This window comes from Carcharodon carcharias, chromosome 18, assembly GCF_017639515.1.
Source record: "Carcharodon carcharias isolate sCarCar2 chromosome 18, sCarCar2.pri, whole genome shotgun sequence".
In the NCBI taxonomy this organism is placed as follows: domain Eukaryota; kingdom Metazoa; phylum Chordata; class Chondrichthyes; order Lamniformes; family Lamnidae; genus Carcharodon; species Carcharodon carcharias.
The window spans coordinates 76,565,523-76,583,965 of record NC_054484.1 but is presented as its reverse complement, the minus strand read 5'-3'; the positions used below and the strand labels follow the sequence as shown (position 1 = coordinate 76,583,965).

The following is an 18,443-nucleotide window of genomic DNA, read 5'->3' as shown; positions in this document are numbered from 1 at the left end:
AAACCTCCCTGTCGCTTGCCATTTTAACACTCCACCCTGCTCTCTTGCCCACATGTCTGTCCTTGGCTTGCTGCATTGTTCCAGTGAAGCCCAACACAAACTGAAGGAACAACACCTCGTCTTCCGACTAGGCACTTTACAGCCTTCCAGAGTGAATATTAAATTCAACAACTTTAGGTCGTGAGCTCCCTCCCCCATCCCCACCCCCTTTCTGTTTCCCCCTTCCTTTTTTTTCCAATAAATTATGAAGATTTTCCTTTTCCCACCTATTTCCATTATTTAAAAATTTTTTTAAAAATCTTTTATGCTCTCCCCACCCCATCTAGAGCTATACCTTGAGTGCCCTGCCATCCATTCTTAATTAGCACATTCGTTTAGATAATATCACCAACTTTAACACCTATGTGTTTTTTTTGTTCTACTGTTGTTGACATCTTTTGATGATCTGCTTCTATCACTGCTTGTTTGTCCCTACAACCACAACCCCCCCCTCCACTTCTCTCTCTCTCTCTCTGCCCCCCACACACACACCTTAAACCAGCTCATATTTCAACTCTTTCTTGGACTCGAACTCAAGTTCTGTCAAAGGGTCATGAGGACTCGAAACGTCAACTCTTTTCTTCTCCGCCGATGCTGCCAGACCTGCTGAGTTTTTCCAGGTAATTGTTTTTGTTTTCGTTTTGGATTTCCAGCATCCGCAGTTTTTTTGTTTTTAAAGCTGAAATCGCACAAGCTTGCTCATTTGTTGATTTATGTATACCTTGTCTTATATTAATAGAAATGTTTTCTACTGGGACAACATTGGTTTTCTTCGGAAACGTTATCTGCTACCCAAACTCAAGGCTCATGGTCCTGTGGAGTGTTTGCTAGATTTGGAAGAGGTCCTTCACACAGAACAATGTGAAAAACACTAATTTAAACAACTGAGAGATCTTTAACACTTGGAATCTCTCTGGTTTGTACTTAGAAGATTTTATCATAGTTATAAACTAAAGTAATTGGTTACTTCAGTCTTTGTAGCCAAAGGCAAGGTATCACGACACATTTTATTTTTAATTAGAATATAAATCAAGCTTCCATTTGCCACATGGTGGGTCCACACAATGCAGGTTGCATCAAATCACAATTATTTTGATTTAAACTACATTTTGGTGATTGCTTGTGCTCTCACTATGCCAAAACCTTAAAATTCATTAGTCAGTTATCTGGCACTAAATTTTCTGTCTTGTTCATTTGTGTTGCATTGCTGGCAGTTTTTGGCTAACGTTGCAGGTGCATTGCCTATGCGTCAAGCTTGCCTACTCATTTCACAAAGAATCCTTGTATCAGCAACGGAGAATTCTACTGCAATGAATAGGCGTCAAACTCACACACCTCGGAGGCAGTACATTAACCCATTGTATGATTTATCAATTGCGTCCCAATGTTGAAGTCATGTGATCCCAAGATGAGTTTCTGACGACATATTCATGTCATCTCCAAGACCACTTTTTAACCACCTGTTAACATCACCTGACTTCATCCCGTTTCAACTCATCTGCTGCTGAAACCTTCATCCATGCCTTCATTATCTCTAGACTTGACTACTCCCGACTGGTCTCCATCTGCTACCCTTCTTGAACTTGAGAACATCCAAAACTGCTGCCCATGTCTTAACTTGCAGGAAGTCCTGTTCCCCAATCACTTCCCTACTCGTTGACCATCAGTTGGTTCCCAGTTAAGCAATGTTTTGATTTTTAAATTCTCATCTTTGTTTTCAAATCCCTCTATGGTCTTGCCTCTCCTTATCTCTGTAATCTCCACAACCCTCAGAGGTGTCTGCACTCCTCTGATTCTGGCCTCTCGTGCATTCTCAATCATAATTGCACCACCAGTACCTTCAGCTGCCTAGGTCCCATGCTCCCTACATCTCTCTCCACCTCATTTTCCTCCTTTGATACTTCTTAAAACCTACCACTTTGACCAAGTTTCTGCTCATCTGATTCAACATCTCCTTACATGGCTTGATGTCATTGTTTGTTTCATAATGCTTCTGTGAAGTGCCTTGGGATGTTTCTCTACGTTAAAGCGGTATATAAATATAAGTTGTTGCTAAATACACGATTGGTTAAAGAATTGCTCTGCCTCTTAAATGATGTCGCACATGTGAAATGGATCAGTTATTGAAAAAAATCAGACCACAACATCTTTTCCAAAGCATTTTGCAGAAAAGAGTCAAATTATTTACTTTAATGATAAATTTGTCATCTTACATTTAGTCTTTAAAAAATGTATCAAGTTAAGAAAGCAAAGTTCTGATCAAACTGAAATCATATATACTTTGACAAAGTTAAATCCTCAATTTCATTGGGAATTGCTTTCCCACCTTTGATAGAAGTAAAGTAGCCTTTTGTTTTATAACAGAAATCATGTAACAAATCTTTGGCTTCAGATTGAGATGATGCAGTTTTGTATTTTATTCCTGCAACAGAGAAACTGATGCCAAATACATAAATGACCCATAAACTTATAAAGGCTTTGTAACTTACACCATAATTACTCGAGAACATCCACATGATGTTAGACATAAATGTTTCTGACACCCAGTAATTCCAGTTTCTCAAATGTACAGATGCTTTGAGCTTTGACGGTGATTTATTAAAATGTTTGATAATTACATTGCAGGACTGTGTTTCCTTTGAAACTCAAACACCAAACAGAATTCGAAGATCAGCCAGTGCAAGCTTGGTAAAGGATCCACCAGTTCCTGATAGCACCTTCTTTGCGAGCTCCTTTTTCTTCTCCTGAAGCTCAAATATTTTCTCCTCAATAGTGCCCTCACACACAAACCTGGAGGGAAACATAATTTTCTTTAGCAAAGCAATAATTTTGTTAAAAAAACCTTACCACCATTTGATTGCAGCAAATGCCTCTTATTGTAAAATCTAATTTGCTGTAAAATTACACTGCATTAGGTATTTTACAGCAATGTATCACCCACAATTGTTTAGATGGAGAAAGCATATATCAGCTGCAATAATTGGTTAGATCTACCTGAAACTGGTGTAAATTGACATTGATTCAAGGACACTCTGACCCAGATAGAATGCTATATTTTTAGGGACAGCAGATTATCAACCGGACGTGGAACGCACACACTATTCTTTTCAATAAGGCATGAGACCCTGAGGTAGACAGCTGTCTGTATATGAACTCAAATTAACTTTTCAAAAGATACTGACAGCGCAGGTACTAATGTGATTTATGACTCTGGCACAAACTGATCCAAGAGATGTAATTAGTATTCTAATTTTCAAAGAGAATGATTTGTAAAGGAACAGTAGCAAGTTATTTGGCCCTTTGAGCATATTACACCAAGCAATGAGCTCATAGCTGATGTGTCCTACTCTATTTATTTGCCTTAGCTAGCAAAAATGTTGATCTCAGATTTAAAATTAAATAACTGTGCTAGTATCTATTGCTTTGTGAGAGAGAACACCACAATTCTATCACCCTTTGTGTAATGATGTTGCTTCCTAAATTGTCTCCCGAAAGGCCTAATTTTGATTTTAAGGTTATATATCCAAATTATTAACAAATACGATGAAACATTGAGGCCCCAGAACAGATCCTTATAGGACAGCACTAGTTACTTCCTCCAATTTGAGAACATACCCATTTTCCACTGCCTAACTAATCTCCTAGCCAAACCAATAATTTGCTTTCAGTTCCATTTGCTTCCCTTACATGGAACTTTATAGAATATCTTCTGGAAGTTCATTCAAGCTACATGCTTAGACATCCCCCTGTCTACTGCTATAGTTACCTCCTGTTGCCTACTTAAATATTGGAAGTCAGATTTGTGATTTTTCCAATCTTAAAAGGACAGTTCCAGAATTAAGAGGGCTTTTGAAAAATTATGGCTAAGGCTTCAGAAATTTCCCCAGCTACTTCTTTTAAAAACCATGGGTTGAATTCATCAGGTCCTGGGGATTTGTCAGTCTTTCAGGGCACTACTCTTTTTGATAGCGTTTTCTTGCTTACATTAACTTAGTACATTCCAGTCCTTGATTCATTAGGAGTTTCTCTGGAATATCAGGCTTATTAATCTCTTCCTTAATTGCCATTTCCTTACTTTCTTTTGCTACACCACCCGCATGAAGTTTTAATTACTGCAGTTGGTCCCTTCAGCAAGAATGCATTCAACCTAAAAGAAGCCAACAAGGTACTGCAAGAAAAGGTTGTTTGTGATGGACATTTTTCAGAAATTGGCCAAACTCTGCCTCCCAGCATCCTACTGGACATTGAAACCCCGGCATATGCACCGAGTGACTTTTTCAATAGACGGGTCACGAGACAGCTTACAAAGCCTTCAGACCATACAATGAGTATGAGTCTACAAATGGTAGAACTGTAAATAATACCTACAGATTTGTTGCCATTATGATTGAATGTGCCCCCACATTCCTTGCAAATGCTAATCCCACACAACTTTTTAATTAGAGCGAAACCTACTGGGTATCATAATCAGGATCTTACCCATCGAAACCACTTTCAATGGTTCTTCACAAAACAGAGGACTTTTTAATTAAAGTAAAATTAACCTGATATTACCAGGAACTTCCCCATCGAAACAGCCTTTGTATATTAACGGGCTATTCATTAAATTGTTGCGATAGGTAAGACGACACAGATTTGGGAGGGGTTTTGTGACAATCTTTGTCTGGGGTATGATTTTTGGATGGATGTCTTCTCAGTTACCTGTGCACAGTTACATCCTTGCTTTGCCCTACACGATAAATTCGATCAGATGCCTGCTCCTCCAGTGCTGGGTTCCTGAAAACAAATTAGGTACTTACATGAATTTGACCAGTCCAGAGCACAGAAGGACATTTAATTAAAGAATTCAATAATCGATATATTCTGTTGACTCCATTAATTTTAATACAATATCAGCTTTAGATTTAACAGGATATTTTTGACAAAGTGGTAAATCTGTGAGCACCTCCTGCAAAACACATGCAGGTACTACCATAGGACAAATAAAGTGAAAAGGAGTTTGAATTAAAAAATGCATAAAACACATTAGAAGTGTACAACATTCCACTAGTGTTTTCATAAATCTACATTACCAATACATTAAAATTGGTGTCTCAATTATGCTAATAAGATATTCTGAGTTTGGTTAATTAACACTTTCCTGTTATGAAATACTAGGGCACAAGTCGCTGACTAAGACTCCCCAATCTCAGTTGAGCTATGAGAGGAGGAGCAGGGGTGGGGGGGTGGTGGGGGGGGGGGGGGGGGGGGGGGGGGAAGTAGCAATGATCAGAGATGGTTTTGCTACCAAGTGAAGAAAAACATTTCAAATGAACCTAGGAGAGTCAATATTTTGTGATTAGAGCAGCACTGATTGAGGCCAGGAGCTTGTACTCCTGTACGATGTTAGGAGGCAGTGATCGAAACAGGTGTAAGTGGAGTAATACAAGTAAAAAAAAGAATCTAAAGATAAGGTGAAAACTAACTGCACACATGAAATTAAAAAAACATTCCCAATAATTCAAGAGCCAGGTGGTTGTTACAAGTGAGAAGCTCAGCTCCTTAAATGCCATCTTTAGAAAGCATACGGCAAAGGAAAGCATTGATCGATGATGAGCTAATGAAACTGAAGTGAGATACCCAAATATCTGGTCATTTAGGTCTAATGATTTCTATAAATCACGCCATTATTGTCAGCTATAAATCTGAAGTGTTGTGATGTTAATAGGAATTAATAAATTGATAATCAAAATATTTGAAATCAGGTGGTCTTTTATAAGCCGTAGTGTAAAATCATCCATGTGTACATAGCAGCTAGGAATGTGTCCTTCCATTATCCCATTTTGATACAGTCCGTAACTATCTGCAGGACAGCTGGTCCTTAATCTTACCAGTGCATATCTAACAGGAAAAGGTGGTTGCCTCCAATGAGATTCAAACCCACACCCCCAGCACAGAGAGAGACCAATATGACCTGTGGTAAGAGAGAGAAAGATTTTAGAAAGGAAGAATTCCCAAGATAATCAAGTCTTAGAAATGAGACATTACTGGACACTCAGGTTTAAATGAAGGATTGAACCAAGTATATTTGACCATATGAGTAGAATTCCCGGTCATCAGGCTGAACATTTATTATATTTTTAATACTAATGTGTCCCATTGTTGAACTTCCTGATAAATAAACCACTGCATGCAATCCACTGTGTAAAATGTAAAGATTTTCTTTTGTCCAATTTTCTTTCCACCTCTCATGCTGGGCATGGTGCTATGGGTACCAGCAGCATTCTAGACTCGCAGCCAAGCATCCATTCTTCATACGCAAGGTGATACTGTCAGTATTTAGAAAGCTATTTGCCAGGAGATAAGGGGAAGGAAGATGCACATACCAAAGTCAAACCAAGCCTAACTTTCACTCAAAGTTCACAAATTTTAAGGTACTAGAGGGATGTCAACAATCAAGTCATCACCTATTAGTATCTTCACAGAAGAAAATTGGAAAGAAAATAAATCCCCCTTAGTATTTTGGATCTGTGGTTCTTTCTCACGAGACAATTCAAAACAGCTGCCAACTGGTACCTGAGGTCCTTTAGGGTTAGTGTTAAATTCCTCCACCAAGTCCATACGAAGTTTAGGAGTTACAGAACCATCCAGAGTAATGTAGCTCAGACTCATTCGATCCAAGTGGCCTGCCACCACATGCAGCATGCTGGTCCACTGAGAAATTATTACACTGAGAGAAATGACCAAAAATATATGACATGAGGCTATATTAATCATTTTGTCCCATCATTTACTTTGTACATTAACAAACTGGGAAAGTAAAAGGAAGAGCACAAGGCTATAGTTACATGCACAGGGGTCTGATTCAGACACTGGTCCCACTATAATCAAATTGATAGACATGGAAAACATTGGTGAGTGAATCTGAATAAGGAAGAAGCATTTTATGCGACTCCTTTCATATGCTCAGATGTCCCAAAGTACTTTACAGCCAATGAATTATCTTTGAATTCTAGTCACTTATGTAATGCATGCAAACATAATAGCCAATTTGCTGTGATGTGTAACGCATCCCGATAACTCCCTATTTACAAAGCTCAAGTCAGGAATTCGATAAAATACTCACCACACCTCTGTATGAATGTGGCAACAATAGCAAGGTGCTCGAGATGATCCAAAATAAAGCAGTTAATGTTATTGTTTCCCCAGCAGTTGGATTTAATATCTACTCCTTTCACTACCAACACAATATAGTAAATATAGCCCATATGATGTACCGCACTAACACACAAAGGTTACTTCAACAACACTTCCTGCCACTGAGAAGGACAAGAACCAAAATGTCATGGAAACACCATCACCTTCCAAGTTTACTTCCAATGGATACACCATACTGACTTGGATTTATATTGCTGTTCCTTCATCATCACTCTGTCAACATCCTGGAATTCCCTCTTTAACACTTTGTGGGAACACCACTGCCACAAGGATTGCACACAAGCTGTTGAAGAAGGCTCACTACCATCTTCTTAGGGAAAATAGGAACAAGCAATAAAGTGGCCTTGCTAACGCCACACAAATCCCAAAAACAAATTTAAAAAGCTACAGCTGCTGCTAGGACCAGCTGGCACTGGTGAAAGTGAGCAGATTTTCAGCCTGGGAGCAGCTAATGTTTGAGTAATGATTACTGCAGTTTTTAAAATTTATTTCTATCTGATTAATTTTCCTGCTTTGAACCTTGCTCCAGACTGTCTGTGGGAATGCAAGACCACTATATTTTGCCTCTGTTTTCCTCCACAGGTAGGGCTTCTCAGGAGCAGATATGCCATTCCCTAAGAACATATCTATGTATGCAATTATGAAGAGGAACAAGAGAGGATGGAAGAAAAGAGAGTGAGATAGCACCCCAAAAGATATTACCTTCCCCTCCCCACAAACAGCATACAAGTAACACAGGTCCTATAAATGACGTTAATGAGGGGTTGTGCACAGCATTGAAGGACGCATGTCACCAAAGGGGTAACAGGAAAGTTGCATAAAAAGACCTGCATGCCTGGTCACTTACACTGACAGCTGTTTGTGACTATGAAGTTCACATCCAACCTCAACACTGTCGGCTGGTCATTTCAGGCAGGCATGAGGAAAATGTGTAACATTGGCCATGCACACGTCAGATGACAGATGCAATTTTCTGCAGAGCTTCACCTCCACATACTTGCCATCATTATCATCCTCATTGCCCACAAGGTGAATTCCCTTCTTTTCTGTTCTTCATCATCAATCCCTATTGCTGCATAGCATCTACAGGAAATGAGAGTACAAGCTAAGAATAGATTAGCTTAAACCATGGTTTAAAGAAACGGAAGTCGTAGAAGGTTATGGCAAAAGATTGTGTTGGTACCCAAGAAAAGAGAGCGCAGCCAGTATGTTATCATGCCTGTCCTCATCAGGCTACTGAACTTCTCGAAACACTGTTCTGCAGTACTGGCTGGGGGCTAGGGAATTAGCCTCTCTCCACATAACAAGACAAACTGTTTCTTCGTCTCTTCAAGACCAAGCAGTTTTTCTAACCTTTACTGAAGAGCATGGCCTCAAGGTCCATCCCAACAAAATTGGTGTGCCATTTTTTGTTCCTTTCTGGCTGTCTTAGCTATATTTTCTAGTAGAGGCATTCCTGACAAGCGGGACAGAAAACGGAGTAAACGTGCACTCACGCATCGGCTGTCTGCACTTTTACTGATATTGGCATCTCACATAATTAATGCAGAGAGCAAACTTAGCAGCTCGGTGGCATGTTCCTCGTAGGGGATAATTTTCTTGATGCTTCCTATCTCATTTTATGTAGCTACCTTACACTGAATTTAGGGACCCAAGCGCTTTCCCATTTAACTGATACACCCCTTAGCCTGCTATTACAATCTTAGCCAGACACGGCTTTTAAAAATTGCACTTTAACTTCAAAAAATCCCCAATACTGTCACCTGAACCACCAGCAATTGTTCAGGTGAGACAACACTACATTTTATAGCGGTTCACCTCTGCCAGGCACTGGCAAGCATTAGTCCTTACCTATTAAAGCAAATTAGTGCGCACTTTCAGGCATTTAGGTCCAGTAATATTTCCACAGCCATAGTGCTTTATAGAAAAATATAAAGATGCACAGATTTTATTTACCATGGAGAAAACATCTTCCCATCATCTAAATGATTTCCTGAAACATGAATCCTTCTTAGAAACATACCTTTTTTGTGGTTCTGGGCTACTTCTTATCGCATTTAATTCATCTAATAGTGCAGAGATCTGGCAAAAAAATGAACCAAATGTAAGGAGAGAACTAATATAAAACATCATTCGATCGATACATCAATGGTCCAGAGTTAGCAACTTTAAATTCCACATGTATGCTCTACTGCTCCCATCATATCATGATATCTCCACTGCCTCTGCTTGTCCAGCTTGCATTCTTGGATGAGTCAAAATTTCCTGTGGACTACAAATGGTCTCATCACTAACTCCATATCATTGTCACTGACTTCCTTCCTTTACCAACATGTCAGATGGAAGCAGACAGCAATCGCCACAATGTGTACTTGATCTCTAGCTGAATTTCTAACTCTCTTTTTCCCATCACAACAATAACTTACCCCCACCTCCAGCAGCACACCTTCCAGCCCAACCTCAGCTTATCCTTTACCTGATCCCCCATAAAAGCCCTTGCCATCTCTAGGCTCAATTATCCCGATGCTTTCCTGGCCACCCTCGAGAAAATTCAGCTAATTTTAAACACTGATGCCTGTATCCTATCCCATATGAAATCCAGCTGGCCTATCAGCATCCTCACTGGTCTACACTGAGGCCCAGTCAATCAACATTTCAAATTTAAAATTCTTATCCACCTCTGGATTTAAACCCCTCCATGACCTTATACCTCTCTCTTCAGCCGTACAATTCCACATTCCTCTGACTCCAACCTCTTGTACGTCCCAACTCCCTTCACCATACTGTTGTTTCAGTTGCTTCATGCCATGCTCTAGCGTTATCTCAGCCTCTTCACCTCCTTCAAGACCTTCCTTACAACCCATCTATTTAGCCAAGATTCTGATCACATCTTCAAAGCTCTTTTTTGGCTTAGGGTCCATTTTTGCTTAACTTTAGAATATTTTTCTACATTAAGCCAGTATGAGTATATAAAAATACAAGGTGTTGTGCAATTACGCTTTTGCAAAGTTATTCAAACATCAACAATACTTTTCCCATCATTTAAATCTTAATTTTACTGATATATCATTCATAATAAATGTAATTGATGTTTAAATTTCAAATGGTCTACCTGAATCCTAAATGATAGCTTATGCAATGTTGGGTGGATTCAAGGACTAACATTATTCAAAGAGCAGCTATCTTGTTCAATATCTCCTTCTCTACCAACATGATCAAAAATAGATTACCTGGTCATTCACTGCATTGTGAGGGATACTGCAGAGGACAAATAGGCTGCCACCATCCTCTGCAGCACAGAAGCATGAGAATTTGATGGCACAACAACAACTTGCACTTGTACAGCAGCATTAAATTACAGTAGAAAATATTCCAAAGTGTTTTGTAGAAGTGTAAAGATTTAACGTCTTTCTGTGAAAAGGTTTAAGGTTTCCATTTTGTTCGCAGACAGAGCAAAATATTTCTAAAAATTGTAGATTACACTCAAATTCCATTTGGAATGAAATAATTTCACAATTTTATGCTCCACCATCTGAATATACCTTAGTGCTTTTTCTGGTGTTCTCAAACAGGTGTGCTTTGAAGCTGGTGCCATTCAGGATAACAGTTGGTTTGGTGTCAGAGGTTGTGACCTCTGACAATGATAACGCATTCAGTTGCTCTTCCAGTGAAAGGGTGATGCCCTCAGATTCCATCTCAGTTTGACTCAGAGCCTGCAATTCAAGACAAAAGTCACTTAAAAAATAGAAACATAGCCAAAATAAATTGGCCAGTGCAGCTGCAGATTTCTTTTGTGGAAGAAACAAGCTAGATGAATCAAATTACTTCAGTATCTGTATTCGCTTTTGTGTTTTTTTTCACATACTAGGTAAACCTGAGTGATGGCAGGAGGCAGTCAGTTTTAATTCCCTGCTCTCAGCCATTCTCATGCCACCAATAAAAAGCATGCTTATTGCATTAATGTTGGTCTTCGGCAGTATGTTACATAACGGAAGACCTAATTACTGTGTGGGGCAATATTCATATCTTCCACTAGAGTTCTCCAAGTACCATGAACTAAAGCTGAAACTTTATTAGGATTTTTCAGCTTGCACCCCAATCATAAAATTTGCAGTCTGATCTCAGAAATGTTTGCATTGTGCATATTTGTAATTTTAAAGGTGGCACTTGTTCACTTGCACATACATTTGTATTGTATGTTGTTCTTAATGTACATGGGGACAATTATTTCTTACCGTCTTCAACAGAGAGAGGTGACAGCAGCACTGTCGAAGCCTAAGCAGCAAGGATAAGATGTGGACAGTGCTTGATGCGTGAGAAACCCCCTGGGCAGAAGGTCCACCATTTACAGACTTAATACCAAACTCTCGAGCTACTGCATGAAAACAGAAAACAAAATGCAAATTGATCTTACTATTTACAATAGGATTTCTACAATGGCAAATATATAAATTCATGATTTAAAAGTAACTACAGAATAAACTTGGAGTTTAAATTTCTAAAGAGACATCAGGCAGAATTTTGCCCTCATCGGGCAGGGTTGGTCAGGGAACCAACTCCGCATGCGATCGGGGCTGCACCGCAATTTCATGCAGGCAGGTCAATTAACGCTTGCCCAGTGTGAAACGTGAGCGGCAGCCCTCAATGCTGCTTGTGTGGGGAGAAGGCGAGCAAGGAACTTCGCACATGTGCACGGGTGTGCACTGGAAAGTTCCATGAGGCACAGAGCTGTCTTAGGGAGATGAAGAGTTCTGAAAAACAAAAATAGAGTCTTTAAATGTTAAAAAACATGTCCCCTCATGTGACCCTGTCTCATGAATAGGGACATGTTATGAGTGAGATGTAAAATTTTTTACTTTATTTTTATCTGCTGTTGGAAACCTCAGCCCGCCTGTGGATGAGGTTTACTAAAAAGGGCAAAGGCCACTTGGCCTTTTCACCTGCCCGCCAACCATTAGGTTGAACAGGCAGCAAAAAATTTAAGTTAATTAATACTTTAATGGCTTTAACAGGCCTTCTAACTGTTAGCGGGTGCACTACCGATTCCTGTGCGTGCCCTTTGACTGGACTATTGCGCGATTGCGCGTTGACGTCGGGACGCTTGCCAGACGTCATTGCACACTCGAGCGGGTCAGGCGCGTGCCTGCCCGCCGATGTGAAAATTCTGCCCATTGTTTCTTGCACACATCAGAACATAAATGTAAAGCAAAATGAATAAGGAAAGCAAAAAAGATTTAAAAAAAATTAAGCTTCAAGAATCAAAATCAGCATGTACATTTTAACTTTAAATATCAAAGGCGTTTCCATGTTGAGGTGACCTTTCAGTGTCCGATCTGCCTCAGCAGCACCGACCTCACCCAGCGGGACTGCAAGATCCCAGACTGGAGGCCCTCTGATTTCTGCTTACAGCAGAGAGCTCACACACCATCCTTCATTGGATGCTAAACATAGATACAGCCAATTAGGAGGTCACCTCCAGGAAGACTATGACATTGGGCGCTCTGCCAGAAAGTGCAGCTCAGAACCCTCATTTGGCCCTGGCAGTGCATTCTCGGAGTCCATGGGAAACCCCTGCCCAATATATCTCTCCAGAATGCTGTGATCTTCATAGAGAAGATCTATATAGCAGTGGTGTAATAGTTCACTGCATCAATTTCACCTCCTGTACATGGACTTGAATTTACCACAGTGATATTTCCTCTTTTAGCTAGCTGTAAGGGCCCCATTTGAGAAAAGACAGTCTTAACTCAGATCCTAGAAGTCATAAGTCCAAAGTACAAAACTGCTGGTAATTTTGCACAAGTTATGAGTATCACTCAGCATCCATGACAAAAATTGTTTGTGTTGAAAACAGAAAAAAAAAGTGTTACAAATAAGAGATTGATTTTCATAAAGTGGGAGAAATGTAGCAATAAGGGCAGAGAAATTTGATCTTTAGTATACAGCTTCTTAGACCTGGCCTAACATTGCTGGGTGTTAAAAATAGCTGATGAGTAGTTCTTTATATCATTACCCAGTCATGGCATTCAGAAAAAGTCACATAACTTAAAAACGTAACTAAAATCTTTCCAAGTGGATTACCAATCACATGACAATTTCTAAACCAGTGGCAGCCTTCAGTCGTGTAAGATGATGATTTGCACCGTGGTGGTCAATTCTGTTAACCATCATCTGTTGTGGTTCAGGAGCCCCATTCTCGCATGGCAGTCTCTACTGCATTTGCTGCAGAGGAAGACAGTGGGTTAGGAATTGCATGATTCGCTGGCCTCCGATTTCTCTGGGCTTTTTGCCTCAGCCAGCTGTGCTTTTTGTTTCGGCTCGCCTCTTTCAATTCCCCTCCAAACAGTCAGCCTCCAGAGGTCACGATCATCAGCAGAATTCTCTCAGCTGTCAGTAAAAATGTCTGCCACTTTCAATCTTACTTACAGATGTCCTTGTAGCAGAGATGTGGACACCCAGAAGTTTGAGACCCAGTAGCTACTTCAGCCTACAGAAGATCTTTGGGTGTATAGCTGTCATCCATCTGATGTTCATGGCCGAGCCAGTGTAGAGCCAGCGCAGATGTTGTACAATGAGTGTATGCTGTTGGAATTAACAAGCTTCTGGACTCTGAGTTGGTGACCTTGTCCTGCCAAAAGATTCCAAGAATGTGTCTGAGGCAGCAAAGGTGGAAACTGTTCAGTTTTTTCTCCTGCCTAGCATATGTTGACCAGGTCTCACTGCTGCATGGGACACAGGATTGATCGACTTACAATTTGGTTGTGTCAGTCAGGTTGCTGCTGTTCCAAATTGTCTTACTTAGCTTGGATATAACAGCTGCTACCTTTGCAATGAGTTTGTTGATTTCAGCATCAAGTGACACATTGCAGGTGATTGTGAAGCCTAGATATGTGAAGCTATCAACAACCTCCAGTGTCACATTGTCAATGCTGATAGAAGGCGGTGTGGCAACATCCTGGACCATGATATTTGCTTTTCAGATGCTGATGGTCAAACAAAACTTTTTTTTAAAAACAGACAGGAAAGAGTCTGTTGAAAGTGTTCTTCAGTATGGAATGTTAGTGTGGCATCATCAACATAGAGCAACTCTGATGAGGACATGGCACACCTTTATCTCTGGATGTCAAGCGAGCAAAGCTGAATAGATTTCCATTGGTTTTGGTAGTCACCTCTGCAGATTACCTGAAGGCTTGTGACAGCAGCAAAGGGAAGAATGTGCCAGAGTGTGTCAGTGGCAACACAACCCTGTTTAACCCCACTGTGGATCTCAAAGGGTTCCAATGTTGCCCCATCATAGCTGATCTTACCCATCATGTTGTCATGGGATGAGAAGGGTACTGCTAAAAAAAAGACATGCTGTCAAAGCTTTTCATCCTGCACTCAGCAGGACAGATGCAAGAATGCCAAATTTCAAAGGGAACAACAATTTGTGCTGCATGAGAAAAGGGGTGCTGCCACAGTCCCTGTGTTTTTGTTTATTCAGAAAAGGTGCAAAGTCTGGACGTATTCCTTTGTCACGTCGAGGAGCTTCGGCAGGCAGCCAATTTTCTCCAGAAGCTTAAATAGAACACCTCTGGTCACATTGTCGAAAGGCGAGATCGATGAAGGGCAAATCTACTGTTCTGCTTTGTTCTCAGCATCTCTCTTGTAGCTGCCGGACTGAGAAGATCATACCAATTGTAGATCTGCCAGTTCTGACACCACACTGGGATTCAAACTAGATTCATTCAGTCAGGTTCTGCAATCTGATAAGGACAACACAAGCAAATGCTTTTCTCATGATGTGCAGCTGGGAGACGCCTCAATAGTTGTTGCAATCGCTGCAGTCACACTTGTTCTTGTACAGGGTCGCAATCCTTGCACCATGCATATCCTGGGGTGCTGTCCCTTTCCTCCAGCAGAGGGAGAAGTTTGTGCAGGTGCTGCAGGAGTCCCGTTACCAATGCTTCGGTTTCCCATGCTTGATGAGTCAGGCAGTTTAGTATCAGTATTTGAGTAAGCAAGTCAATAGCTTTTCTAAGCTTCTCCATAGTGGGTTCGATAGCCACCTCTGGCAGGCTTTCTATGGTGTCCAGAGTTTCCTCAGCGATAGTGCTCTCCCTAGAATACAACTCAAAATTGTGTAGTTCTATATACTTTATATACCATTTCATACCCTTTTTAAAAGATCATACAAAACAGGATCAAACTTGTTTCTAAATAAATTTTTGTAATTTCTCATCCATCCAAAACACATCAAAAGCTAAACTTGGACACAGTTCCATAGAAACAAACTGTTACTGCAGTAACAAAGGCTTTCCCATCAACACAGTCTAATGAAAGTGGGTGCGAAGTATTACATCAAAGTTCACAGTTGGCATGAAACTCAAATGTAGCGAAGAACGATGGCACAAACAGACTGAGGAAATGAGCAGACACATGGCAAATGTAAGTAAGTGAATGCAGAGAAATGGTGAATTTTGGTAGGAAAAATGAGGGGAGGCAATATAAACTAAAAATGTACAATTTTAAACAGGGTGCAGGAACGTGAGAAGGTTGTTTAAAAAAAAAATGATCCTGGGCTTTATAAACAGTGGTGTAAAGTACAAAGCAATAAATTTATGCTAACCCTTTATAAATCACTGGCTATGCCCCCACTGAAAAACTGAGGTTCACTTCCCCTCATAACAGTTGAAACTTTCAGCATCCTTTGACAATTGCTCCACTCTGCGAGAGTTCTCCCAGATATGATTACCACCAGCATGGCATACCGACTCTCCATTCCTTCAATCTCCAAGAGCACCATTTGTTCCCTTTCTTCTAGACAGAAACTGAACTCCCAACAGCATCCTGCTTGGTTGGTAGCAGAAAACAGTCCACCTGCTTCCCCATAGCAGTAGTTTCTATGCCTCCCTGCGTCTCAAATAACAGCTGTCCTTCTGTGAAATATTATGAAATGGTGCTAGAACTGACACCCAGCACTTCAATGGGTTTCTGCTTGACTTTCTCTCCCAATGGCAACTGGATCACATGGGTATGTCTCCAAGCTGAGGTGGTTATCCAGAATTCTCAGTTTCACTTTGAACCAAAGTTACATTTCAAAACATAACCAGCTTGTAAAGTTCAGCATTCACAAAAGGGAAAAGTTAAGCTGATTTTCAAGTACAGGCCTTTCAACTCCGACCTATCTGTTGTACATCTCTTACATTTTCTACTTTTACTGCAAATTAATAGTATATGCAGAATTTATCTACACTGAGAAGGGAATACATAATTTTGTACCTCTGTTGAAGGGGTTATCAGCGCCCTGTGATGAATCAGCTTTGTAATCCTTGCCTTCGTGTCTTTTCAGATATGACTGCAGGGTCGACCTGTGGAAAGGAAAGGTCATGAAAGAGTTCTGCAAATGGTGTATAAATAAACATAAGGATTCAAAGAATATCAGAGGGCTGCATGTCTCTTTAAGAGGAAGTCAGCAGAGAATGTTATGTTTTGTCTGTACAAACATACTTAAGTAGATTCTAGTTCAGTGAAGCAAAACAGACAGTGGAATGTTCAATGATGGGGATAATTGAAGCTAAAAGGAAAATTTCTCTCACTAGACTATAATAAAATTTACAGCATTGGAATTAATAAAACATGACAACTGAAAATGTATCATAGCTAACGGATTTAACCCAGTATGTTTGGAAAATGTGCTCACAGTTTTTGTATGAAATGATTCAAAAGGAATGTAAATAATTAACACATGTTTATATTTATGCACATTGCTTTTTTTAAATTTGGCATAACATATGTTGGAATACAGACAAAACATGTCTGAAAAAATAGTATCAGATGTAATAACCCCAGATTTATCCAAAGGAGTCTCGCAACAGTTTGTTAAATGGAATACAACTTTCATCTGAGGAATATTTCAATACCTACCACAATCTACATTTATGGAAAAATTCAACCACCTTTGTATTTGTTTATAGTTCACATCCTGGGTTCCTGGTTGAAACAGACCATCTCTGGGGGATCAGCTGGAATGAACAATGAAACTGTTCCACTGATCGTTTTGGCACCGTTACGTTTGCTGTCACAGTGCCATGGTGAAGCAGTTTCCAACAGTAGTGGGACAATTTGTAGGTGTACATATCATGGTGCTGCTTATCAGAATGGCTGCACATGTCAACTCTCCTGCAATGTGCTAGAATGTGCACAGAACCAACTAGTCCCACAGGAAAATGTGGTGGAGCCTGCAATAGTACTTCAGATTCCATCTGCCACTGCTTTGAGTTACCTTATATCCCAAGAGGCTCTAATGAAGCAGCCAATGCATCATGTGCTCCTGAAGCTGAAGTACCCCGGAAATAAGTGTAAGGCAATATATGGCTCACACTGTCACTAAGACAAAGCACCGGTGAAGCAAACAGTGGGTGCTCACAGAATAGGATTATGAAAAACTTGTTTTCACTTGGACAGAGATGTTCTTAAAGTTTAGCATTGTGTTTCAGCAGTTGTCACGACAGAGAACTTTGGAGGCAAATAGAACATTTCAGGAATTATAGATGAAAGCATATTGTTGGAGGGTATGGGAAGATGTAGAGAAAACTACAAATGCAATTGGTTGATTTCCAGATTAAGTGATCTCTTTAGCTCACAAAAGCAAATAGTAAGGTCGCTTTTGGTGATCAAGGCTCTTGTGGACCTGACTTCCAGCATCTCCTTGTGATCCAGAGACCAAGATAAGTCCAGTATTTTCAATGTTTCGTTTATTCCCTGATAGATGATATTCTACTTGGTAAAAATCACTTCAAACTAGGATGTGAATGACAAAAACATTTGACCGGAGCTCATAAACTCTGGTTGTAAGTGAAAGGCTCAATCAGCTTAATCCTTATTTAGGGAGTCGGCATCTTCAAGAAAATGTGTTTGGTAATCCTTTTTAATTAGCTTGCAAATACACAATAGAACAATAAAATGGAACAGAAGTGGGGATGTTCGCTGATGATTGCACAATGCTCAGCACCATTGCCAACTCCTCAGATACTGAAGGTGTCCATGTCCAAATGCAGCAAGACCTGGATTACGTCCACACTTGGGCTGATAAGTGGTAAGTAACATTCACATCACACAAGTGCCAGGCAATGACCACCTGCAACAAGAGAGAACTTAACCACTGCCCCTTGACATTCAATGGCATTACCATTGGTGAAATCCACACTATCAACATCCTGTACCAG

The 18,443-nt window shown here is 40.2% G+C and overlaps 1 protein-coding gene across 2 annotated transcripts in view; it reads right to left on the bottom strand.

Moving 5' to 3' along the window:
- Nucleotides 1-2,187: 2,187 nt before the first annotated feature.
- Nucleotides 2,188-18,443, bottom strand: part of ttf2 (transcription termination factor, RNA polymerase II) — a 76,515-nt gene continuing 60,259 nt past the window's right edge. For both annotated transcript variants that reach the window (XM_041211826.1, XM_041211827.1), the window contains exons 16-23: nt 16,498-16,586; nt 11,472-11,611; nt 10,779-10,949; nt 9,260-9,318; nt 6,595-6,748; nt 5,910-5,992; nt 4,741-4,815; nt 2,188-2,829 (exon numbers count right to left, since the gene is read on the bottom strand). In XM_041211826.1, coding sequence (XP_041067760.1) covers nt 2,685-2,829; nt 4,741-4,815; nt 5,910-5,992; nt 6,595-6,748; nt 9,260-9,318; nt 10,779-10,949; nt 11,472-11,611; nt 16,498-16,586 — 916 coding nt within the window. In that variant the 3' untranslated portion in view covers nt 2,188-2,684. The remainder of the gene's footprint in view (nt 2,830-4,740; nt 4,816-5,909; nt 5,993-6,594; nt 6,749-9,259; nt 9,319-10,778; nt 10,950-11,471; nt 11,612-16,497; nt 16,587-18,443) is intronic.